General features: G+C 53.0%; 1 protein-coding gene across 1 annotated transcript in view; it reads left to right on the top strand.

The window, feature by feature from the left end:
* The window catches only part of LOC147663270 (sodium-dependent proline transporter-like), a 419,748-nt gene that overhangs the window by 317,840 nt on the left and 76,063 nt on the right, over nucleotides 1–25,845 (top strand). Inside the window, exon 6 of the mRNA XM_086950574.1 lies at nucleotides 13,045–13,183. Within this exon, the coding sequence (XP_086806700.1) occupies nucleotides 13,045–13,183 (139 nt within the window). The remainder of the gene's footprint in view (nucleotides 1–13,044; nucleotides 13,184–25,845) is intronic.

Here is a 25,845-nt window from a genome sequence, read left to right as displayed (position 1 = left end):
AGTTCTGTTCGCGCAAAGTGGGGTTTCAGTCTGTTGGTGTGGAGGACTCGGAGCGGATTCCGGGCGGACTCCATATCGATCAGATAGGTGGCAGGACCCTTGCGCTCGATTACCTTGAAGGGTCCCGTCCATTTGTCTTGGAGAGCGCACGGTTCTGTGGGGGACATTACCCAGACCTGTTGCCCCGGCTCGAATTCAATAGATGAGGCGTTCTGGTCATACCATTTCTTCATGTCCTCTTGACTTGTCTCTAGGTTGGCTTTTGCTAGGTCTCTGAACCTTCGGGACTGGTTGCGGAGGGTGAGGAGGTACCGGAAGACATCGGGCGGACTCTTGGCCGGAGGCATCTCCCAGCCTTCTTTGATCAGGCTGAGTGGCCCCCGTACTGGGTGCCCATAGAGCAGCTCGAATGGGCTGAAGCCTAGGGACTTCTGTGGGACCTCCCGGTAGGCGAAGAGGAGGCACGGCAGCAGCACATCCCACTGGCGACGGAGGGGCTCTTCCAATCCCCCGATCATCCCTTTTAGCGTGCGATTGAACCGCTCAACAAGTCCGTTTCCTTGGGGGTGATAGGGGGTCGTGAAGCGGTAGGTGACCCCACACTGTTGCCAGAGGGACTTCATATATTTGGAAATAAAGTTTGTGCCTCTGTCACTGACGACTTCTCGGGGGAACCCCACACGGGAGAAGATCCCCATCAGGGCCCGGCCGACCACTGGGGCTGTCACGGTCCGGAGAGGAATAGCCTCAGGGTAGCGGGTGGCGTGGTCCACTAGTACCAGGATGAAGCGATGGCCTTGTCTTGTACGCGGGTCTAGGGGTCCCACAATGTCTATTCCGACCCTCTCAAATGGGGTCGTGACTACTGGAAAGGGTTGCAGGGGGGCCTTTAATTTGCGGCCGCTCTTCCCACTGGCTTGGCACGTGGGGCAAGATCGGCAATGCTGGTGCACATCGTTTCTCATTTTTGGCCAGAAGAAGTGGGTCACTAGGCGGCTGTAGGTTTTATCTTGTCCCAGGTGCCCTGCCAGGGGGACATCGTGGGCCAGATTTAGCAGGAAGTCTCTAAAGCGGAGGGGCACCACTAGTACTCGGTTGGCCCCTAGCTCGGCGATTCGTTGCTCGCTGTACAATAGGTCATTGTCCCAGTAGACCCAATGAGTTCCGGAGGTATCCCCTGCGCTTTGGGCGAGCGCTTGTTGTCGGAGTCCCTCAAGGGAGGGACAAGTCTCCTGCTCCTGACGAAATTGTTCTTGTGTGGGTCCCCCTTCTTGAGCCCACTGGTCAAGATTAGCAAGGTCGGAAGGTTGGGCAAGTTCGAGGGGGATACCATGGTCGGGGGTCTCGGCGGGGGCGACCGGGGGCGGTGGCGCCGGCCATTCTGGTTCTTCGGGGTGAGGGTTGGCACGGGCGGCCATGGACCGGGTGGTGACGCACGCCCAGTCTGGGACGCCCAACATCCCCAAGTGTTCTTTTCGCTCCACGGCTGCCCACGGGGAGCTTTCCAGGTCATTTCCGAGGAGGCAGTCCACGGGGGCGTCGTCTCGGACCGTTACCTTCAGCATGCCGGAGACCCCTCCCCACTCAAAGGGGACGCAGGCCATCCGACACAGACTCTCTGAGTTGTCGGCGGATCGTACAGGGCAGAGAATGTTCGGTAGATATTGTTCTGGGGTCACCAGATGACAGCGGACGGCTGTCACACTGGCCCCGGTGTCTCGAAGGGCTTCGGCCCGTTGTCCATTGATGCTCACCCATTGGCTGTACTTCTGGGTGTTAGCGGGTAGGGGGACCCGCGGGACCATGTCTCTTCCCCCTAAGCACGCGAGAGTCATGGCTGCTGGCTCCCACTCTTGATACTCTTGCTCGTCTGTTTCTTGTTCCTCGGAGATCGGTTCTTCCCCTAGTGCCGCGGCGGCCACCTGGCGGGGTCTTGGACTCTGATACTGCGGGCAGCTTGGGTCGTTTGCATAGTGGCCGACTCGTTGGCATCGGTGACATGTAACATTGGCTCTGTATCCCGGTCGCGCCGGGGTGCTGCCCCGGTTGGCCGGGGGGGTGGTGCTGGTAGTGGGGGCGGCCGGAGGGTTGTCTCTTCCTCGTCCTTGGCCCCCTCCTCCTCCTCTGGGTCGGGGGTGACCATTGTTGTTCCTGTTCTGCTCGTAGGACCCATTCCGGCCCACTCTGGTGATCTCCCACCGGTCAGCTTCGGCTGCGAGCTGCCGGGGATCGGTTAACTTGCTGTCGAGGAGGTGTTGGCGTAGTTCAATGAAGCAATTGTTGGACAGATGCTCCCATACCATCAGATTGAACAGCTGCTCGTAGGTCGTGACGTTGTTCCCTCTGATCCAGCCTTCGAAGGCTCTGCTAAAGTACGTTACATAGTCCACCCAAGTTGTACCTGGAATGCGTGTGCAGTCTCGGAACCGCTGACGGTACATCTCGGGCGTGAGGCCATAGCGGGTGAGGAGGGCCGCTTTCATATGGTCGTAGGAGGTCATCTGGTGGTCTGGGAGCTGTAACAGAGTATCGCGGCCCTCATTAAGGAATTTGCCCCATAGGCCGGCTCCCCAGTCGGCTCTATCGATCCGGTGCGCAGTCATCGCGATTTCATAGGCCTTAAACCATTGCTGGATGTCGTCTTCTCGAAAATATTCTCGGACCACATCCTTGGGGATGTGCACTTTTTTCTCCGTGGTCCCTGGGGTGGACGGTCGGTCAGGCACCCCTAACTCTTTATTCTGTTTGCGCAGGTTGATCTCGGCTAGGTTCCGCTCGTGCTCGTACGTTAGTCTTTTTTCCTCGAGCTCCCTTTGCCTCTGTTTCTCCTCTCTTTCTTCTCGGAGGCGAAGGTGCTCTAAGTTTATTTTTTGCTCGGCCAATTTGAGTTCTATGTCCATCTTGAGTCGGGCCATTTCGAGTTCGTGTAGTCGGGCTTTTTCTCTTTCTTGGATCTCGTCTTGCGAGAGACTGGTTCTTTGCCCCTCAGTGCCCGTGCTGGTATTTTTCGCGGTGCTTTGCTCAGGGGCTTCGACATCCCCGGTCTCTGCCCAAGATTCTAGGGCATGCTTGAAATCGTCCTTGGTACTTAGTCCGGTGGTAGCGATACCTAGTTCGATGCAGAACTGCTTTAGTTCACGATGGCTGTATTCCTCGAGTTTTTCCATTTGGAACTTCTCAGTTGATCCGCTCTCTTTAGTTGACATTGTTGTTCGTTGTGGGGTGAGCTACTCTCTGTACGTTATGCGGTGATTCGGATCGCGCCGCTGGCCACCAATGTTAGACGGACCGGGAGGGTCGGCCGAGATTACGGGGAGAGGTCTCCAGGGAGAGCCGTCTCCAACGACTGTACAGATAAGTAACTTCCCCCCCCACAGACGGACACCACACAAGATTGAAGGTTAACGAGACTTTATAGGCAATTCTTAGGTTACGTTGATATGATACAAGGAGGTCTGGACTCAGGGGTCCCCTCGGTTCTGATCTCTGGTTGAGGAAAAAGGGGTAGCGGGACAGTCTTAGTTGCCAATGAGTTAAATAGCTCTCAATCCTCGAGCTCGGTGTGTTTGCTGATCGGGCCGTGGAGGAGCCAAGCCGGTCCCGAGATGGACGAAGGATGATCGACGGGCCGTGGAGAAGCCAAGCAGGTCCCGGGATGGATGACGGATGGTCGACGGGCCGTGGAGAAGCCAAGCAGGTCCCGGGATGGATGACGGATGGTCGACGGGCCGTGGAGAAGCCAAGCAGGTCCCGATGCAGATGACGGTTACAACGGTCCGCGGCCTCGCCAGCAGATCCGGACGACGATGAAGGATGAAGGTTACGACGGCTGTGGCAGCGCCAACAGGCAGGACGATGGTGCACAGGACAGAGCTACGGCAGCGCCAGTAGTCCGTCCAGGGTGAGTTCCTCTTTACGTCTCTCGACTCCAAGATACAACTGCCTTCCTGCTCTGGAGCTGCCCCAGTTATAGGGCTGGCGGGCTTTGATGTCCGGACCCTCGCACTTGGAGGTCGGGAGGTCCGGGATGAGGGAGTCCAGACACCCAGCGGGGGGGTGGAGCCAGCGCCCGGGGAGGCGATGGGCGAGCGGCACTGGCCGGGGGAGAGCCATCGACACCTCTTTCTCCCATTGACCTGCCAAGTAGCTCGCTCACCTCCTGGGTGGAGGGTGGTGCCGGAATGTCTGAGGCCGGGCTAGGCCCAGGGTTGAGGTCGATCGGGGGCCAGGCGGCCTCGTGATGAAGTGTCCAAGATGGCGGCCCAGGCTGAGCGCATGGGTCGGCAGTGGATCGGGCCCATGAGGTGATCATGTTCGAGGGCAGGTGTCCCTGAGGGGACGTAGGACGTACAATGGTGGTGTGTGGTGCTTGTATGACTGGGCTCGGGCCTGGTCGAGCCGGGGGAGAGCGGCCCGTCATGTGGCCTGTCCAACAGCCTCTTTCCCTATTGCGGTGATCAGTATGCGCTCCACGTAGTCTTCCATCCGACCAGTGTTGGTGGATTCCGGAACTCCAGTGACGCGGATGTTATTGCGTCTACTCCTCGCTTCCAACTCCTCATTCTTAGCTGCGATTACCCTTAGGATATTATCCATTCGAGTTAGTCGCGTGTCATGAGTATTGGATATGTCCTCCGCAGTTGAGATGCGCCGCTCCGCCTCCGTGAGCCGCTCCTCATGGACTTCTATCTTTTGAGCAACTCCGTCCATCCTGGAAGATAAGCGGTCTACCTTATCTACGATTGTTGCGAAGCCCTGACGCATCTCGTCAATAAGCAGTCGTAGCTCTGGAGCGACTGGTGTAGGGGATATATCGGTATTCGATGGTCCTGGGGCCCCATTAGAGGCCGTGGTGCCTCGCAGTGGTTTTTTGGTGGATGCGGACTCAAAGGACAGTTTCGCCTGTTTGGCGTCATTTTTGCCCATGGTGCTCAGTCTGTTGGCGCCAATCGGGGCCGGACACTGATGAGTGGCTAGTAGGCGTCTCCCCGCCAGTACAGGGCACTCCAGCCGGCCACCCTCGCTGCGTCGAGTACACCCAGGGCAGTGTCAAGCAGGAAGTGGGTTAGCAAGTCCTCGCCCTAAATATAGTGTCCAGGGCGCCTAGGGAGCTTACACGCTGGCAGCAAGCACTCAGCCCGTCCAAGTAGACACGTGCAGATGTAAGCGATGAAGGCCCACAGGCAGCGGAGGGCAGCGCAATGACGTTGGTACCCCCTCGACCTTACAATCGATCGCTAGCTCGATCTTCCGGGTGATCCTCCGGATTTTTAGTCTCCGCGCCTGACCACAACAGCGTCCACCAGGTAAATCAGGGAGGCAAGCGGAGGGGCAGGTAACATGGCCGGGTGCGCCACTTTTCTTTCCGGCAGGGTCAGGCGCAGTATGCCGAGGCAACCGGTGTTGCCACCCGGTTTCAGAATAGAGGATCCTGTCCGTCCCTCGTCTCGGTGCTTACAGGGGGCGGCAAGACTCACCTCCACCAGCCTCCGCCGATCCTTCTTTCGGCCGCCCTCCTCGCAGGCCGCCGTCGGGGGTTTCGAGGCCCACCAGCCTCGTGGGAAGCCGCGGCCTCGCGTAGGTCAGCTCTCAGTGCGCCACTGCAGCCCTCCGCGTCGCCTTCTCCCGGTGGGCGCTCACCGCGCCGTATCTCGGGCGCCGAACCTCCGATTCTCGCCAAAGTCGGGCAGGACCGGCAGCACCGCTAGTTTCACACTCGGTGCGAGTTTCAGGCTTCAACTCGCAGGGGAAGCGGATAATTTCAGGATGTTTCTGGCCAGGCAGCCAGAGCCTCACAGAAGTGCGGCCATTAGCGTGTGTGCCCTCTAGCTGTATAGAGAATCAGTTTTCATTAAGTTTCCCTAAAGGGTAAGGCAGGTAAAGCAGTAGCAGCAGAGCAAGCTTTTCTAACACAATAAAAGCAAATTTACTAATTGAAGTTTGAGTGGCAGTGTGTGTGAGTGTGACAGAGTACAAAGGTACAAGAGTGCAAGAGATATAGTGAGAAAGTGTGTGAGAGAATGTGTGTGTGTGAGTGTATGCATGCTATGCCTACAGAGGGGTTTTTTAGAGGTACCCAAGACTATTTCTGCAGTATCCATGGTAACTTTTTGGCACTGTCATATTGAATGTACTCATTGGCATATGGGGCTCGACCATGAAACAATTAGGACCTTGGCATAGTGGAAGTTATTTCTGACGTAAGACATTTGAAAAAAAATCAGATTTACTCCTAAAAAAGCCACGCCTCCTTGGTGCACCTTGAAAGTACTGGAATATTTTATGAATGCCCCAGAAGGGTCTGCCACATTTTAGAAATTTGATCCCACACATTTCAAAACATTGTCAGGGAAGAAGTCAACTCTCCCTTAAATCTACTCCAAGAAACTTGGTAAATTGTTTTGCTTGCTGCAATCTAGGGAAAGTATCGCACCCCACCAATTACATGGATGTTTTTCCTCATATAATGGCTATAAGGTTAGGTCTGACCCCGTTTCAGGAAATGCTTGCGCTGCCCCATTGCTGGGAGCTTGACCGGCTTTAGGGCGGTGGGACCTGTTGCAGCCGCACCTCGCATTGACTTTGGTGAGGGACACTGAGTTTAAAAATAATTTTTGGTTTAAAAGCAAATGAACTTCCTTGTGCATCAGGCAGTTTTCAGGCAACAATAAAAATGTCAAGATAACTCTAGTGATTAATGTTCCTACTAGTGAGAGTTCGAAATTTTTTCTAGTGAAAGTTTTGGCTCATCGTAAAGTAGTGCAGAGGGTTAATGTGGCTGCTGCAAAGAACATGTACCATGCAGATCACAAAACTGAGTGAACTATGAGTAGCACTATAAACAATAGACATGATTTTTCCACATTTGGTCTAAGTACTTTATAAATGCAAATAACAATAAAGCATAATGTGACTATATTCCTGCCTTTCTCAATATTTTTCTTCAAAACTATCCGATTATATTCGTTTACGGGGCGTACGGTCTCGTGCAATGGGCGATTTGTATAGGGACGCTGGAAAGTCCACAAGGTTGTCCCTGTCCCCCCCAGAAATGTAGTGTCTCCTACGCCCCTGCATATACACCCCTATACCCATCCACCACAGGCGTCACAAGTGATGTGGCCCTGTTAATAAAAGGGGCCGGGTGCACGTGCTCATGGCCAGTCAACCAGCGTACCCACGGTGTCTCTGTTACTTGTTCTAGTTGTAGCATGCGGGCCCAGGGTCGACAACACTACACTTGGTAAGGCAAAGCTTCTCCAGCAGCCATGTTTGGTGAACTTTTAGTACTTTGCTGCCCGTCTCCAGACCCCTTTGTATTTTTAAATGGCTGCGGAAGGCAGTTTTGTAATGATATAAAATATTCCTCTGCAGTACCAAATGCTTGAGAGTGAGTGGTATTGGCAGTATCTCCTCATTTCAAAATATAAGTAGTGAACGGAGGTAATGCTCTGCGATAGCCACTTGAGCCCGCTAGGCGGCGCTGGTACTTTACAGACTGTGCACAGGCCTCCCTGCCAGTCGGAGACCGATCGAATCATTACCTCAGAACATGGGCCATGTCGCGCCTCGTTGTTCTCACCCCTCTGGGCTCTCATGCCTGTATTAAGACAAAGGTTTGTCTCCAAATGAGCTGTGTTCAAAAAATTATGGGGAGGGGGGAGGGGCGGTGCTGGTCCTATAAGGTGGCACCGTGAGACGTAGTGCGGTGGTCTCTTCCACCGCTAAAGTATATTCATTCAGATTCATTTTAATACTGAATGAATGGTTATTTAAAATGCTACAAACCCTTATAGATACAGAATTAGACAACCTGGGCTCACATACGCCCATACAGCGCCACGTCTGTGCCCTGCCCCTTCTCACACACTGTCCCATTGCTCATACCCTGCACCCTCCCCTCCACTTCTGTCCACACACTGCCCCCTTTGTCACATGCTCCCACTTCTGCTCAAACAGCCTTTTGCTCCTGCCCCTTCTGAAAACACACTGCCCCTCTGCTCCACACACTGCACCCTCTGCTCCACACACTGCCCCCTCTGCTCCACACACTGCCCCCTCTGCTCCACACACTGCCCCCTCTGATCCACACACTGCCCCCTCTGAAGACACACTGCTCCCTCTGCTCCAGACACTGCTCCCTCTGCTCCAGACACTGCTCCCTCTGCTCCAGACACCGCCCCCTCTGCTCCACACACTGCCCCTTCTGCTCCACACACTACCCCCTCTGAAGACACACTGCCCCCTCTGCTCCACCACACACTGCCCCTCTGAAGACACACTGCCCCCTCTGCTCCACACACTGCCCCCTATGAAGACACACTGCCCCCTCTGCTCCAGACACTGCCCTCTCTGAAGACACACTGCCCCTTCTGCTCCTTGTCCCTTCTGAAGACCCACTATCCCTACTGCTCCACACAGTACACCCACTGCTCCACACACTGCCCCCACTGCTCCACACACTGCCCCCTCTGAAGACACACTACCCCCTCTGCTCCACACACTGCCCCACACACTGCCCTCTCTGAAGACACATTGTCCCCTCTGCTCCTTGTCCCTTCTGAAGACACACTACCCCTTCTGCTCCACACACTGCCCACTCTGCCCCACCCACTGCCCCCTCTGAAGACACACTGCCCCCTCTGCTCCAGACACTTCCCTCTTTGAAGACACACTGCTCTCTCTGCCCCACACACTGCCCTCTCTGAAGACACATTGCCTCCTCTGCTCCTTGCCCCTTCTGAAGACATACTACCCCCTCTGCTACACACACTGCTCTCTCTGCTCCACACTGCCCCCTCTGCTCCACGCACTGCCCTCCCTGTCTTCAGAGGGGGCAGTGTGTGGAGCAGAGGGGGCAGTGTATCTTCAGAGAGGGCAGTGTCGTGAGCAGAGGGGGCAGTGTGTCTTCAGAGGGGGCAGTGTGTGGAGCAGAGGGGGCAGTGTATCTTCAGAGAGGGCAGTGTCGTGAGCAGAGGGGGCAGTGTGTCTTCAGAGGGGGCAGTGTGTGGAGCAGAGGGGGCAGTGTGTCTTCACACTGCCCCCTCTGCTCCAGACACTGCCCTCTCTGAAGACACACTGCCCTTTCTGCTCCTTGTCCCTTCTGAGGACACACTACCCCTTCTGCTCTACACACTGCCCCACACACTGCCCTCTCTGAAGACACATCGCCCCCTCTGCTCCAGACACTGCCCTCTCTGAAGACACACTGCCCCTTCTGCTCCTTGTCCCTTCTGAGGACACACTACCCATTCTGCTCTACACACTACCCCCTCTTCTCCACACACTGCCCCCTCTGAAGACACACTGCCCCCTCTGCTCCACACACTGCCCCCTCACCTCCACACACTGCCCTCTGAAGAGACACTGCCCCCTCTGCCCCACCCACTGCCCCATCTGCTCCACACACTGCCCCCTCTGCTCCACACACTGCCCCCTCTGAAGACACACTGCCCCCTCTGCTCCTTGTCCCTTCTGAAGACACACTACCCCCTCTGCTGCACACACTGCTCCCTCTGCTCCAGACACTGCTCCCTCTGCTCCAGACACTGCTCCCTCTGCTCCAGACACTGCCCCTCTGCTCCACACACTGCCCCTTCTGCTCCACACACTACCCCCTCTGAAGACACACTGCCCCCTCTGCTCCACACACTGCCCCCTCTGAAGACACACTGCTCCCTCTGCTCCAGACACTGCTCCCTCTGCTCCAGACACTGCTCCCTCTGCTCCAGACACCGCCCCCTCTGCTCCACACACTGCCCCTTCTGCTCCACACACTACCCCCTCTGAAGACACACTGCCCCCTCTGCTCCACCACACACTGCCCCTCTGAAGACACACTGCCCCCTCTGCTCCACACACTGCCCCCTATGAAGACACACTGCCCCCTCTGCTCCAGACACTGCCCTATCTGAAGACACACTGCCCCTTCTGCTCCTTGTCCCTTCTGAAGACACACTACCCCTACTGCTCCACACAGTACCCCCACTGCTCCACACACTGCCCCCACTGCTCCACACACTGCCCCCTCTGAAGACACACTACCCCCTCTGCTCCACACACTGCCCCACACACTGCCCTCTCTGAAGACACATTGTCCCCTCTGCTCCTTGTCCCTTCTGAAGACACACTACCCCTTCTGCTCCACACACTGCCCACTCTGCCCCACCCACTGCCCCCTCTGAAGACACACTGCCCCCTCTGCTCCAGACACTTCCCTCTTTGAAGACACACTGCTCTCTCTGCCCCACACACTGCCCTCTCTGAATACACATTGCCTCCTCTGCTCCTTGCCCCTTCTGAAGACATACTACCCCCTCTGCTACACACACTGCTCTCTCTGCTCCACACTGCCCCCTCTGCTCCACACACTGCCCTCCCTGTCTTCAGAGGGGGCAGTGTGTGGAGCAGAGGGGGCAGTGTATCTTCAGAGAGGGCAGTGTCGTGAGCAGAGGGGGCAGTGTGTCTTCAGAGGGGGCAGTGTGTGGAGCAGAGGGGGCAGTGTATCTTCGGAGAGGGCAGTGTCATGAGCAGAGGGGGCAGTGTGTCTTCAGAGGGGGCAGTGTGTGGAGCAGAGGGGGCAGTGTGTCTTCAACCTGCCCCCTCTGCTCCAGACACTGCCCTCTCTGAAGACACACTGCCCTTTCTGCTCCTTGTCCCTTCTGAGGACACACTACCCCTTCTGCTCTACACACTGCCCCACACACTGCCCTCTCTGAAGACACATCGCCCCCTCTGCTCCAGACACTGCCCTCTCTGAAGACACACTGCCCCTTCTGCTCCTTGTCCCTTCTGAGGACACACTACCCATTCTGCTCTACACACTACCCCCTCTTCTCCACACACAGCCCCCTCTGAAGACACACAGCCCCCTCTGCTCCACACACTGCCCCCTCACCTCCACACACTGCCCTCTGAAGAGACACTGCCCCCTCTGCCCCACCCACTGCCCCCTCTGCTCCACACACTGCCCCCTCTGCTCCACACACTGCCCCCTCTGAAGACACACTGCCCCCTCTGCTCCTTGTCCCTTCTGAAGACACACTACCCCCTCTGCTGCACACACTGCTCCCTCTGCTCCACACACTGCCCTCTCTGAAGACACACTGCCCCTCTGCTCCTTGACCCTTCTGAAGACACACTACCCCCTCTGCTGCACACACTGCCCCCCTCTGCTACACACACTGCCCTCTCTGAAGACACACTTCCCCCTCTGCTCCACACACTGCCCTCTCTGAAGACACACTGCCCTCTCTGCTCCACACACTGCCCCCTCTGAAGACACCCTGCCCCCTGCTCCAGACACTGCCCTCTCTGAAGACACACTGCCCCTTGTGCTCCTTGTCCCTTCTGAAGACACGCTACCCCTTCTGCTCCACACACTGCCCCCACTGCTCCACACACTGCCGCCTCTGAAGACCCACTGCCCCCTCTGCTCCAAACACTGCCCTCTCTGAAGACACACTGCCCCTTCTGCTCCTTGTCCCTTCTGAAGACACTCTACCCCTTCTGCTCCACACACTGCCCCCTCTGAAGACACCCTGCCCCATGCTCCAGACACTGCCCTCTCTGAAGACACACTGCTCCCTCTGCTCCTTGCCCCTTCTGAAGACACGCTGCCCCCTCTGCTCCACACACTGCTCTCTCTGCTGCACACACTGCCCCCTCTGCTCCACACACTGCCCCCTCTGCTCCAGACACTGCCCTCTCTGAAGACACACTGCCCCTTCTGCTCCTTGTCCCTTCTGAAGACACACTACCCCTTCTGCTCCACACACTGCCCCCACTGCTCCACACACTGCCGCCTACGAAGACACACTGCCCCCTCTGCTAAACACACTGCCCCATACACTGCCCTCTCTGAAGACACATTGCCCCCTCTGCCCTTTGCCCCTTCTGAAGACACACTGGCCCCTCTGCTCCACACACTGCTCTCTCTGCTCCACACACTGCCCCACACACTGCCCCCTCTGAACAGACACTGCCCCCTCTGCTCCTTGTCCCTTCTGAAGACACACTACCCCTTCTGCCCCACCCACTGCCCGCTCTGAAGACACACTGCCCCCTCTGCTCCTTGCCCTTACTGAAGACACACTGCTCTCTCTGCCCCACACACTGCCCTCTCTGAAGACACACTGCCCCCTCTGCTCCTTGCCCCTTCTGAAGACACACTACCCCCTCTGGTGCACACACTGCCCCCTCTGCTCCAAACACTGCCCTCTCAGAAGACACACTGCCCCCTCTGTCCTTATCCCTTCTGAAGACACACTATCCCCTCTAGTGCACACACTGCCCCCCCTCTGCTCCACACACTGCCCTCTCTGAAGACACACTGCCCCCTCTGCTCCTTGACCCTTCTGAAGACTCACGGTTCGCTCTGCTCCACACACTGCCCCCTTCTGCCCGAACAGAGGACCTCCTCTCTTCGGCACATAGAGGACCTCTCTTCGGCACACCCCTGGCCTTCCTTCGGCACGCCGAGGACCTCCCTTTGGTATGCCGAGGACATCCCTTAGGCACCCCCATGGCATCTTTTCAGCACCCCCCATGGCATCTTTTCAGCACCCCCCCTGGCATCTTTTCATCACCCCCCTGGCATCTTTTCAGCACCCCCCTGGCATCTTTTCAGCACCTCCTGGCATCTTTTCAGCACCTCCCTGGCATCTTTTCGGCACAGCCCGGGCTATGTAAATAATCCCTATATTGACCCCTTGTATGCAAGTGCATTTCGTGGGTGGCCTGACTCTCTGACTTGGGGACCAACACTGGGCACCCTTGGGTTAGCAGAGGTTTTATGTGTCTTGTCGGAACTGAGAATTATCAAATCTACACCTTCTTGTACTCTGAGGAGCCCTAGTTTGTCTTTTGGGATTTTATCTAAGCGGCTGGCCTCCAAGCTCATGGGTCTTTCCCAGCACCTGTACTTCCTGGACCTGAGGTAGGGGGTGCTATACACGCAGTGTGTTTAGGGTCAGAGCCATGTTTTGTGTATATTGAATACCATGCCTGTGTAAGTCTTCACTAACTATGCCTTCGTCTTGGCAGCGACAAGGTGCTGGGCGTGATTCACAGCACCGGGCTCAGCGACCCAGGACCAGTCCGGTGGCAGCTGGCGATATGTCTGCTGGTGGCATGGTTCATCATCTTTCTCTGCATACTGAAAGGAATCCACAGCTCTGGGAAGGTGAGTCGAGATACCTGCCTCGTGCTTCCAGCACATTCATCTTAGCCCTTGTGCAATGGTCGTGTGGAAGGACATCTCTGCCATGCAATAACACAGTGTACAGGGACAACCAAACAACAGAATAATGCACAGTCTCTCAAACGCAAAACAAGCAGGAATGAAAATCAATACATAACTAAAATATCCGTCTTAATAACCACTAACTTTCCTCTACACTAGAAACTGCATGCCCCTAATTGGTACAGCCAGGGCTTTAAGTGAGCTGAAAAAACTGGCTGGGAGTCTCTCAAAGGGGTGGAAAGGTGGTATGTTATCTCTAGAATCGGAATGGTATTTCTAGAGTCCCGCCACAGGTCGACTAGGCCTTTTTACCTGTCATAGAGTGTAGAAGGCAATCCTTTCTTTTCAACATCTCAATTCAACCTAGCACCATCTCTTTCCCAAAAGAACCACTGACAAAAAGTCAAGTTTGAAGATTTATTATAAAGCCAAAAGCAATTCTGTATATAAACACCTCAGTAAGAGATTCAGCAAATATACGGGTACTAATACAAACATAATCCTACGGAAAAGTCTCAGTCGACTAAGAAACAACACCAGTATGATTTCCAAGACCACCAGGCTTGCAAGAATTGCTATGATTTGGGTCTTGGTAGGCATGGAAGAAAAGAAGAAATACATCCAGATAAATCTGTCCCTACACTATACTAAATGACATCCCTACAACCAGGTTCTCTCCTAACAAAGGTGTCAGCCGTGGTGACTTCCAAAGAAGTTCACTCACTTCGTTCGGACTTAGCCTATGAACTCATCTCGCATAGTAAAGCTCTCTGCCTACTCAGCATCTTTCTTCGCCCTCGTGCGCTTCTGCTCTGCTCTCCTGTCGAGGTGCTGTCCCTAATACAAAACCCACAATGAGGGCGACACGCCCCGAGGGACGCCCCCCTCTAAGCATCAATTTTCAAAGTATCTTCATTACGACATCTTCCTCCTTGTTCGTTGAAAAACGGCCTTGGGTCCCAGAGTCGTTTTCTCTTGGTTACTGCCCTAAAATTCCGCAGCCACTCCTCCAGGTCTGGAACTACCATCCTAACGCTCATACACAATGGGCCCTTCTCTACTATCTCTGGTTAACCTTGCACCTGCAAAGGAACGCACATAAATCGATTCGCAACCCCATGCTAATGCAATTAATTTTCTAAAGCAACCTTCTAGGAAAAGACATTTCCATGATTTAATGTTAAAAGAAACATTCTTAGTTCGGCCTACACAATCCTCTCTTCCCACCTGGGCCTCTGCACGTTTTCGAGATGTCACCCTCTAACATTGGCAAACAGTTTCGTTCATTAGGCCTACATCAATATAGCAAAAGAAAGAATACATTTTCTAACTTAAACACTTCTATGTCGTTACGTGAATACAATAGTGAATTACTAAACATGCATTTAAATACATCAATGCCTATTAAAGCATCCTTTAACTGAATTATTATTACGCTACAAACACACTTCTAAGTTAACATGACATTAGTATTTCAAAAGCACTTTACGTTACAGCTATGTAAATTCTGGTACATGAGTTCATAGCTTTGTGTCACATTTAAACATGATTATAATCCTCTATATATGCGGGTGCGGATTACTTGTGAATATAATACACCCCTACAATTTCTAACACAGTTTTTTTTGCGCTCTCTCAGTCCCCCCTTTGATGACCTGTGTCATCACCACCATCCCACATTCCTTAGGGTAGGGACCGATCTAAACCGCACTTGTGGTGACGTTTCCTCGCCGGAGCATTTCTAATGCTCTTAAACTTCTGTATTGATTGTCCTGCAACTCCTCCATTCTCTGTGCCTGTACCCTCACTGATCACCAACCTATTGGACCTATAGCATTTGTACAATCTCAACAAACCCCATATTCCAATCACACAGGCCACTATGATGATGAGGGGCTCCAGTATGTATTCAAGAAAACTCCTTCCCAGGTTTGCAAACCAACTTCCAACACTTCCAAACCCCTTGCCAACCTTCTCCCATGTATTTTCTTGCGTCAAATCGTTAATCTCATAGTGGATTGCAGTAATGTTGCGTATATATTTCTTCAGATCTTTAGAATTGTCCGGAATATACGTGCAACATTCCTGAACCTTTAAAAGCTTACAGACTCCGCCCTCTTTTGCTAACAGGACGTCTAGGGCAAGACAGTTTTGTAAAACCATCGCCCGTATCGACAACATCTCACCATGGATCAACACCAGTGATTTTGCCGTACTCATCGATAATTCATCCACCACTGTTGCTAATCTCCGTATCTTTACGTCATTTAAAATCACTCCTGTTAGACGGACCGGGAGGGTCGGCCGAGGACAAGAGGAGAGGTCTCCGGGGAGAGACGTCTCCAGCGATCGTACAGACGAATAACTTCCCCCCCACAGACGTACACCACACAAGGATAAGGTTTAACGTTCTTTATAAGCAATCTTTAAGTACGGTAGAATGGTACAAGGAGGTCTGGACTCAGGGGTCCCCTCGATTCTAGTCTCTTGGGCGGAAAGGGGGGTAGCGGGACAGTCTTGTTACCAATCTGGTAGATGCGATGATAAGATGGTTAGCTCACAATCCTCGAGCTCGGCGTTCTTAGATGGACGGGCCGCGGCGGAGCCAGCAGGTCCCGAGATGATCGTAGGTAGCGACGGTCCGCGGCGGCGCCAGCAGGTCCCGGTGAAGATGAAGGGTTCAGAAGGTTTGCGGTAGCGCCAGCAGGCAGGACAGTAGTTCACAAGGCAGGGCTACGGCAGCGCCAGTAGTCCGTCAAGGATGAGTTTGTCACGGTGTCTCTCGACTCCAGGATACAACTGCCTTCCTGCTCTGGAGCTGCCCCAGTTATAGGTCTGGCGTCCTTTGATGTCCGGACCCTCGCACTTGGAGGTCGGGAGGTCCGGGATGAGGGAGTCCAGACACCCAGCAGGGGGGTGGAGCCAGCGCCCGGGGGAGCTGGGGGTGATCGGCACCTGGCGGGGGAGAGCCATCGACACTTCTTTCTCCCATTGACCTGCCAAGTGGGCCGCTCACCTCCTGGGTGGATGGTGGTGCCGGGATGTCGGGCCCTGGCCAGGCCCAGGGTTAGGGTCGATCTGAGGCCACGCGGCCTCGTGGTGCAGTGTCCAAGATGGCGGCCGGGCCGGGCGAGGGAGCCGGTAGTGATTCGGCCCCATGATGCAGAGATGTCCGGGGGCAGGAGTCCCGTATGAGACGGGATGCGGGTTGGTTCTGGGGGTAACACCTGGAGGGCCGGGCTCGGGCCCTGTCATGCGGGGAGGAAGCAAGCCCTTCACGTGGCCTGTCCAACAACTCCCAACATCGGTATCGCAGCTCCAAACACGTCTCCCAATATTGCACCTGCACTTTCTCCTCTTTTCACCCTTGTCAATTTGCCACCCTCCACCTGATCATAATCCTCAGTGTGATATATCTTAGGAAATCAATCAATCACTCAATCAAAGCATTTATATAGCGCACTACTCACCCAGAGGGTCTCAAGGCGCTGGGGGAGGGGGGTCCGCTACTGCTCGAACAGCCAGGTCTTGAGTTGCTTCCTGAAGGCGAGGTGGTCCTGGGTCAGGCGGAGGTGGGTCGGGAGGGAGTTCCATGTCTTGGCGGCGAGGTAGGAGAAGGACCGTCCCCCTGTGGTGGCTCTTCGGATGCGGAGGACGGCGGCGAGGGCGTGTCCGGTCGATCGAAGCTGGCGTTTGGGAGGGTAGAAGTTGAGGCGGCTGTTGAGGTATCCTGGGCCTTGGTTGTGTAGGGCTTTGTGTGCGTGGGTGAGGAGTCGGAAGGTGATTCTCTTGTTGACCGGGAGCCAGTGCAGGTCTCTCAGGTGTCCGGAGATGTGGCTACGACGGGGGATGTCCAGGATGAGTCGTGCTGAGGCGTTCTGGATCCGCTGGAGTCTCTTCTGGAGTTTGGCGGTGGTTCCGGCGTAGAGGGAGTTGCCGTAGTCCAGCCGGCTGGTGACGAGGGCCTGGGTGACCGTCTTCCTGGTCTCGTTGAGGATCCACCGGAAGATCTTACGTAGCATGCGCAGGATGTTGAAGCACGATGAGGAGACGGAGTTGACTTGTCTGGTCATGGAGAGGGAGGAGTCCAGGATGAAGCCCAGGTTGCGTGCGTGGTCTGTTGGTTTGGGTGCGCTGCCTAGGGCGGGGGGCCACCAGGAGTCATCCCAGGCGGAGGGTGAGGATCCCAGGATGAGGACTTCCGTCTTGTCCGAGTTCAGTTCCAGGCGGCTGTTCTTCATCCATTCGGCTACCTCTTTCATCCCTTCGTGAAGGTTGGCTCTGGCGGTGGCGGGGTCGTTGGTGAGGGAGAGAATCAGCTGGGTGTCGTCGGCGTAGGAAATGATGTTGAGGTTGTGCTGGCGTGCGATGTCTGCGAGGGGGCTCATGTAGACGTTGAAGAGGGTTGGACTGAGCGAGGAGCCTTGAGGAACGCCGCAGATGACTTCGGTGGCTTCAGATCTGACTGGGGGGAGGCGGACTCTCTGTGTCCTTACGGCGAGGAAGGAGATGATCCACTCCAGTGCCTTCTCCTGGATTCTGACGTTGCTGAGTCGCTGCACTAGTGCACAGTGGCAGACAGTGTCGAAGGCCGCGGAGAGGTCTAGGAGGATGAGGGCTGCTGTTTCTCCGTTGTCAAGCAGTGCTCGGATGTCATCGGTGGCTGCGATCAGGGCGGTCTCGGTGCTGTGGTTGGCCCGGAAGCCGGACTGCGAGAGGTCGAGGGATCCGTTTGTCTCGAGGAAGGCGGCCAGCTGCTTGTTGACGGTCTTCTCGATGACTTTAGCAGGAAACTGGAGCAGCGAGATGGGGCGGTAGTTCTTGAGGTCGGTGGGGTCGGCTGATGGCTTCTTTAGTAGAGCGCTGAGTTCGGCGTGCTTCCAGCTCTCCGGGAAGGTAGCGGTGTCGAAGGAGGTGTTGATGATGTCCCGCAGGTGGGGTGCGATGACAGCGTCGGCCTTGTTGAAGAAGTGGTGAGGGCAGGGGTCGGTAGGAGATCCGGAGTGGATGGAGTTCATCGTGCGGACGGTGTCTTCGGTGCTGATCGGGGTCCAGGCGCGGAGGGTGGTGGTGGGGGGCGGTGGTTCGGTCGTGGCGTGTGTTGGTTGAGTGCTGAAGCTGTTGTGTATGTCCGCGATCTTGTTGTGGAAGTAGGAGGCAAGGGAGTTGCAGAGGTCTTGCGAAGGGGTGATGTCGTTGTTTCCGGCGTTGGGGTTGGAGAGCTCTTTAACGATGTTGAAGAGTTCCTTGCTGTTGTGTGCGTTGTTGTCCAGTCGTTCCTTGAATGCGGTTTTCTTTGTGGCGTGGATGAGTTGGTGGTGTTTTCGGGTGGCGAGCTTGAGGGCAGTCATGTTGTCCGGTGTTGGGTCTCTGTGCCATGATCTCTCGAGGGCTCGGCAGTTCTTCTTGGAGCTCTTGAGTTCGTCGGTGAACCATGGGGCTTTCTTGCTACCGGGTCTGCTAGGCGGGGTCTTCAGAGGGGCGAGGTCTTCTGCGCAGTCGCTGATCCACTTCGTGAGGTTGGTGGCCGCCTGGCTTGGGTTCGTTGCGCTGGTGGGAGGATTTATGCTCAGGGAGGTCGCGAGCTGGTCGGCTGTGATCTTGTTCCAGCTTCTGCGTGCAACCTGATGCTGGTGGTGGTGGATCGTGGTCCTTCTGAAGCTGAAGTGGACGCAACTGTGGTCCGTCCAGTGGAGTCCGGTGGCGTGGCTGAAGGCGATGTCCTTGCTGGATGAGAAGACGGGGTCGAGTGTGTGTCCGGCGTAGTGGGTGGGGGTGGTGACCAGCTGCTTGAGTCCCAGGTTTGCGAGGTTGTCCAGCAGGGTGGTGGTGTTGCGGTCGTTGTTGTTCTCCAGGTGGAAGTTGAGGTCCCCGAGGAGGATGTAGTCAGCGGAGAGGAGGGCGTGCGGGCTGATGAAGTCGACAATGTCTTCGCTGAATTGTGTGCGTTGTCCCGGGGGTCTGTAGATGAGGGTGCCTCTGAGGGTGGTCTTGGGGTTGATGTGGACCTGGAAGTGCAGGTGCTCGGCGGGTGCGAGGGTGTCCTCGATGTTGGTCGTGATGCGGATGGTGTTCCTGTGGATGATGGCGATGCCTCCTCCGGTCTGGTTGATGCGGTCCCTTCGGATGATCTTGTAGCCGTCTGGGATGGCGATGGCGATGTCGGGCGCTGAAGAGGCGTTCATCCAGGTTTCCGTGAGGAAGGCGACGTCTGGTGTGGTTGTGTCGAGCAGGTTCCAGAGCTCGATGGTGTGTCTGTGGACGGAGCGGGTGTTGAGCAGGATGCATTTCAGGTGGCTGCTGTTGTTGCCCGTCTTGGTCTTGGTTGGTGCAGGAGTAGTGCTGGTCCGGATGCAGGTGAACTTGCAGGCGTTGCAGCAGAAGGGTCCGTGGATGCGTCTCAGGGTGGCTCCGTAGCATCCTGGGATTCCGCCGGCGTTGAGTGCGTTGAGGGTGGCGGCATCGAACGTCCGCGGGTGGGCTGGGGTCTGCGGGGGCCAGGGGTCCTGGCGCTGGGCGCGGTCCAGGCGCGGACGGGCGCAGGCGGGCTTACCTTTGGCGCACCTTCGGCGCTCAATCGGTGCTCCCGCTGCGCGCGTCCGCTGCGCGGTCGCTCTGGGGGCGTCATAAGAAGGGGGATGAGAGGGCGGGTCAGCTGGGTGGCGGGAGCGGCTCGGCCAATGGGCCGGTGGTGGGCGGGGCCTGTGGCGAGCTGCGGCGGGAAACTGGCGAGCGGGCGGCTTTGCTGAGGCTGGGCCTCTCGGTGGGCCAGGGGGGCGTCTGCGTCGAGAAAAGGCGGCAAGGCTGGCAGGCAGGAGCAGGCAGGAGCAGGAGGCGGCAGGAGGAGCAAGGGGGTGACCCGGCCTGGTGAGAGGCGCAGTGGTCACTCCCGAGCACTCCTTGCTGTCCCCTTAAGAAGGGGGATGAGAGGGTGGGTCAGCTGGGCGGCGGGAGCGGCTCGGCCAATGGGCCGGTGGTGGGCGGGGCCTGTGGCGAGCTGCGGCGGGAAACTGGCGAGCGGGCGGCTCTGCTGAGGCTGGGCCACTCGGGGGGGCCAGGGGGGCGTCTGCGGCGAGAAAAGGCGGCAAGGCTGGCAGGCAGGAGCAGGAGGCGGCAGGAGGAGCAAGGGGGTGACCCGGCCTGGTGAGAGGCGCAGTGGTCACCTGGTCAGGAAAGATAATCGCCAGGTAACATGTCCCATACCACTTATCCGGTAACCTCACGTACGCATTTCTTCCACAAACAAAATACACCGTAGGGATCACTTGCACCACGCTCTTCAGGAAATCCGTGGTGTAATATTCTATTTTCAAAGTGTGTTCACAAGTTGTCTCGCCTACATACACATTTTCGTAATACGTCTTTGGCCTATGCAAACATAACTTCCCTTTCTGTACCACATCCAAAGCTATCGGGTCTTAGCTTCCCTTTGACTTATGCCCAAGCTCCTCATCCGTCCAATCTACCTTGCCCTGACCTGACGTCTGTAACTGCTTTTGTTTCTGATACCTATCTTCAACCTGTTCTACAAACTTCTTCTCTACCTCGGTCAAGAAGCAGGTCAAATTGTGTCGGTGTGCGTATGAGGTATCTATGGCTTTCGTTGGAATGAAAAAGTATCTAAGTCTATCCTCCAATTTATAATAATCCCACTTGTTCAGGTGCTTATAATTTGGGACTTCCGGTAACACAGCATCATAATTTGAAAAGAAATATTCAAAATGTGATCTCCCATAAAATATGCTAAGCAGCAAACTACATGAAATTCCATACGTTAATGGCAGGTGATGGTATCGAATACCCTCGTCTACTGAAGCTGGCAATTGCATACACACATAACAATCTTTCGCATCCATCGCATCAATGTATTCATACAACAACTTGGCATACGCATTCTTCCCAAAGTTTCCTTTGGACAAATCAGCATGTAATCTACGGCTTTCTTCTGCTAGCAAAGCTTTCTCAGCTCCTATGTTTACCTCCTTCTGGCTAGGAGTGGTAGATGTAGGTGTTCCCTTGACCTCCGCTTCCTGCTCTTGTGGTGCTAAATAAGAAACGAAAACTACAACAAATATGAAGAAAATCACTAACCCGATGTTATGGCTGGATTTTCTGAGTAGGTGGGATCAGCCCCCAGGGGCCCCTCCAACCCAGCCAGAACGTACTCACCTTCCCTCCCCAGGACCACCTACATCCAGGCACCTGGTACCTACCTGAGGATGGGGAACTCGCAATATACAAGCTCATAGTATTAAAAACACCACTAAATCTATAGGGATACTAAGAATACTCACTGATTACTAGAGATATCCATACCCTACACCACACTTATTCACATCAGTTGGTCTCGCGGCCACCCTGACCCAGACCGTTCTACCCTAGGGCAGATATTGCGCACAATCCGGTGCGACTACACATGGGCCTGCAGAACCCAATGCTCCCTTTTCCAAAGTGTTCGCAATCCTGCGAAACTACACACTAGTTCAACTACCTAGTGCTCTCATTTACTCAAGCCACAATCCTGTGGGTATCCACACTGGTTCGACCCCCCAGTGCTCTCATTAACGCCGCATATCAACGACGACCACATTCCTATGAACCATTATTTGGGATATTATCTCAACTGTCTACTCGGGATGAAACTACAATAATAACTTTGAATATAGTTCCAGATTATAGTGTACTCCCTGCTCTTGGCATCAAAGGTCCACTCACTCCCTATTTATGTGATCACCACTTACCTGATTGGGATTACTCATCCATTCACGTGCCTAGCAAACACCTAGGAGCTATATTTACCTTCAGTGAACAAGAATAGGGGCTACACACCAGTTTGTTATAAACTGGGGGTTGTTTTATTACAGCAATATAAACATTTATACAGATCTAACAAAGACTATAGGTAGAACACACCGCTTGAAAGAGAAGGATTACACATAACAGGAACACTCCGCTGAAAGGGAAAAGATTAGACATAAAGTGTAAGTGTAGCTAATGTGATGAAAACAATATCACCTGATTAGTGTGAAGTCTTGTTCTAGCTGTCATCTGGGTTCCTCTCTCGTCTGTGCCTTGGCTCATCTCAGGCTCTCTCTCTCTCCTGCACTCTTGGGTACACCTCTGCGCTGATCACTCTGTCTCTGGACTCCTCTCCTCCACACGAACTGTCTCTCCACCTTCCGTCTTCAATCTTAATGGTTCCTGCCGCTCTGATCACCGTTCATTCCACTAGCTTATTCACTCTGTCTCTGCGCCAATGTCCAATTAACTCCATCTGCTCCCATAGGTTAGTCCACGAGCTCTCCTCTATCTCTTTTAAAAGGCATTACTTCAGACTCCAGCTATTCACACCTCCTCCTGATAAGCAACTGCTTCTGACTGCTTCCTTCAGTTCCAGCTCACTATTCAACTCAGCTCTTCTCCAGATTGAACCCTCTCTCTCTCTCTGCCAACTCCACTCCACTGCTCGACTCTCTGCTGGACTCTCTCCTCGACTCTCCTCTGCTTGACTGACTGACTCCGCCTCTGCACTTCACAAATATAGAATGCTGTTTCCTCATGGAAAGTTCCAGCCATCAGCCCGCCGCCTACCAGGTCTCTGCATCACCTCGCATCAAGGACACACACCCAGCCGGCCGGCCTTTTGTTGTGTCTTCTACACAGAGAATAATACAGCCTACCGATAAGGGCTGGCCCAGACCGGTTCTCTCCAAGTGAAAAACAGCCTTAACTATAAACATTGCCTTTGCCCTGAAAAGTCTCCCTGCTTCCATCAAGATGGAGTCTCTCTAGCTCTAGGCCTGTAGGCCTGAAAGGGGTGAAATGCTCCTTAGCTCTGTCAAAACACCTACATAAACCATCTAATATGTCAAAGCCAATAGGCAATAGACAGGTGAAAGTCCAGAATAAAGGCATATTAAGCAGCTATCCTCTTCTAGATCTGGAAAAAGGGCTTAAAAGGGCCAACACAGGCTAAGAATACCTATACTAGATGCGAGCAAGACTAATGATCTATATCACTGCTAAATAAAGCCAAAAACTCTGCCATTACATTGCACCCTAGATCCTTATCTTGCGAGCATCTTATAAACAACAACAACCATCAAAACAAACATCAACATAATCTATCCAACATAGGCTAAGAATACCTATCCTAGATGTGAGCAAGATTAAGATCTATATCACTGCTAAATATCTCTGCCATCCACCCTTAGATCCTTATCTTGCGAACATCTGACAAACAATAACATCTAAATAAACAAACATCAACACAATCTATCAACAAATCAAAACCTAAAAAACTCCCTAAAAACAATGACAACTCAAGGAAATTCCACCTGAAACTCAATTGTAGGTAATAGAAACCTAAAAACAAATCAAAGCACCCTTGACCTGAATGCTGAAACATATCTGAGATTGGATCTGATAACAACAGAAACTAACCAAAGCATCCTCAAACGAAATGTGCCTCAACTTCTAATGATAACTGGTGAAATCTAGTGATGTAGGGACTTATGTGTTGAATGAAAACAGCAAGGGGCCTAAATGGGGCCTACTTCGGACAACTTAAGGCTAAATGAGGCCTACCTACTATTGTCAACTTAAGAACTAAATGTGTTTCAACTCCTAATGAGAAAACAAGAAAGGTCCTAAATGAGCCCTACGTACTATAGGCAACTTAAGCTAATGATGACTCATGAAACTATTGGTGTAGGGGCTTGTTTGTGGGATGAAAATAACAATAGGCCTAAATGAGGCCTACCTGCTGACATTTGTCAATTTAAAGTGAAATCAGAGAAATAAACATGACAAACTGTGTCAAGGTTCGGGCAAACATTAATACATAATCATACTAAAAGACACACCACCCAGAACAATCCAAATTTTAAGGTAACCACCCTTTGATCAATCAAGGTGAAAATGTAAGAACAGTAAAAAACTACAACAACAACCCCATTCAAGAACACATGTGGGCACCGCCATTCAAAAAAGTCCTTCATTGAAATCACGCAAAAACTGTTTTGAAGAAAACAGAAAAACTATAATAGGTGACATATTTTTTGCTTTAAAAAGTGGGGCCTGCTTGTCCAAGGGATCATGCATCAAATTCTTTTATAATACTGTTACAAATAAAACATTTTTTAATTTTTTGTTCTTTAAAAGTGGGGCCTGCTCGTAGTGATATCAAGAGAAAATTGCAGGCCAAGGAATTAAATAACTTAGTCATTGGCAAAAACTGTTTTGAAGAAAACAGAAAAACTATAATAGGTGACATGTTTTTTTTTCTTTAAAAGTGGGGCCTGATTGTCCAAGGCATTATTCAATGTCCAAATTCTTCAGTGTAGGCCACCACCCTGCATCCTCGGTATCCGGACACTTCCTCCAATGCGGCCATCCATCACCCGGTCTGGTCTGGTCTGGTCTGGTCTGGTTCCATCATCCAAAAATAATAAACTAAAATAAAAACATGAAAGTAAAAAACTAAAACAATAAAAGGAGTGGGAGGGGGGTGGGCAGACGCACGCACGCACCACATCCCAGCAACCTAGGAACAAGAGAACAAGTATCATTATTCTTGTAAAATAAAATTTTCCATTTAAAAAGCACCCCGGGTGCCTTTCATTATTGAAAAGAAAATATCCTAATTAATTAAAAACATTCAAAATTTAACTTTTAATAACATTTTGCAGGGCCTAATCATACCCTAATCCCTACTAAGCCAGTCCCACCCTTCAGAGCAGGAGCCAGGCTACAGTGGGAAGCTACTTTAAACACTGCAATATGATGAGCCTCTCTAAACCAACCCCTCCCTTCAGAGCAGGAGCCAGGCTACAGTGTGAAAAAAAATTTGGATTACCGCCAAATGATGAGCTCATAGCATCAGCAGGGCACTGCAAGCCTCCCATTTCGCTGGTCAGAGAGGCCCGCCCAGGCTCACTACGACTAACTAACTCCAAGGGAAGAGCCAGGTCACCCCGTCCTTAAATAAACAAGCCGTTCGCGGAAGAAAATTGAACTGTAGCCAATCATAACAAACTGGGACGTAATCGAAACTTGCAGAATGAAGGCACAAACCAGCTGGTCTGCCAAGGTCGAAAAACAAATTTCTCATGCCTTATTTTCTAACTAACGGAAGCTAGAATTTAACAAAAAAGAATTCTGTTACAGTGTACTGCCAATTAAAAAAGCTCCAGTTTTGAAAAAGACTTTTGTCCAACTAATTCAGCTAAAGGCAAGACACTTAAAATATGGGCACTTATTTAGAAAGGGGCAACTACCTTTGGCACACAATATTATACATTCTGCATTTGAGAAAAAAAACGAAGTAACATGGTCCATTTGTCAAAGAGAAATAATTTGTAAAACAACATAAAATGCAGATACATTTCAACATTGAAAAGCATACATTTTAATTTACATTTGGGAAAATAATAATGTTACATTTTAACATTTTTTTCTTTCAAAGGCACATGGTTGCATTCCACTAATTAAAAGCACATGTTACCATGCACTGTCGGGCAAGATTGATCATTCTGAACTTATGATCATTGCAACCAGCACATTCCTGTCTAGATGGAAACCCCTCACAGAAATAATTAATG

Source organism: Lissotriton vulgaris, unplaced genomic scaffold (genome assembly GCF_964263255.1).
Source record: "Lissotriton vulgaris unplaced genomic scaffold, aLisVul1.2 SCAFFOLD_315, whole genome shotgun sequence".
Classification (NCBI taxonomy): Eukaryota; Metazoa; Chordata; class Amphibia; order Caudata; family Salamandridae; genus Lissotriton; species Lissotriton vulgaris.
This window is presented reverse-complemented; position numbering and strand designations above follow the sequence as displayed.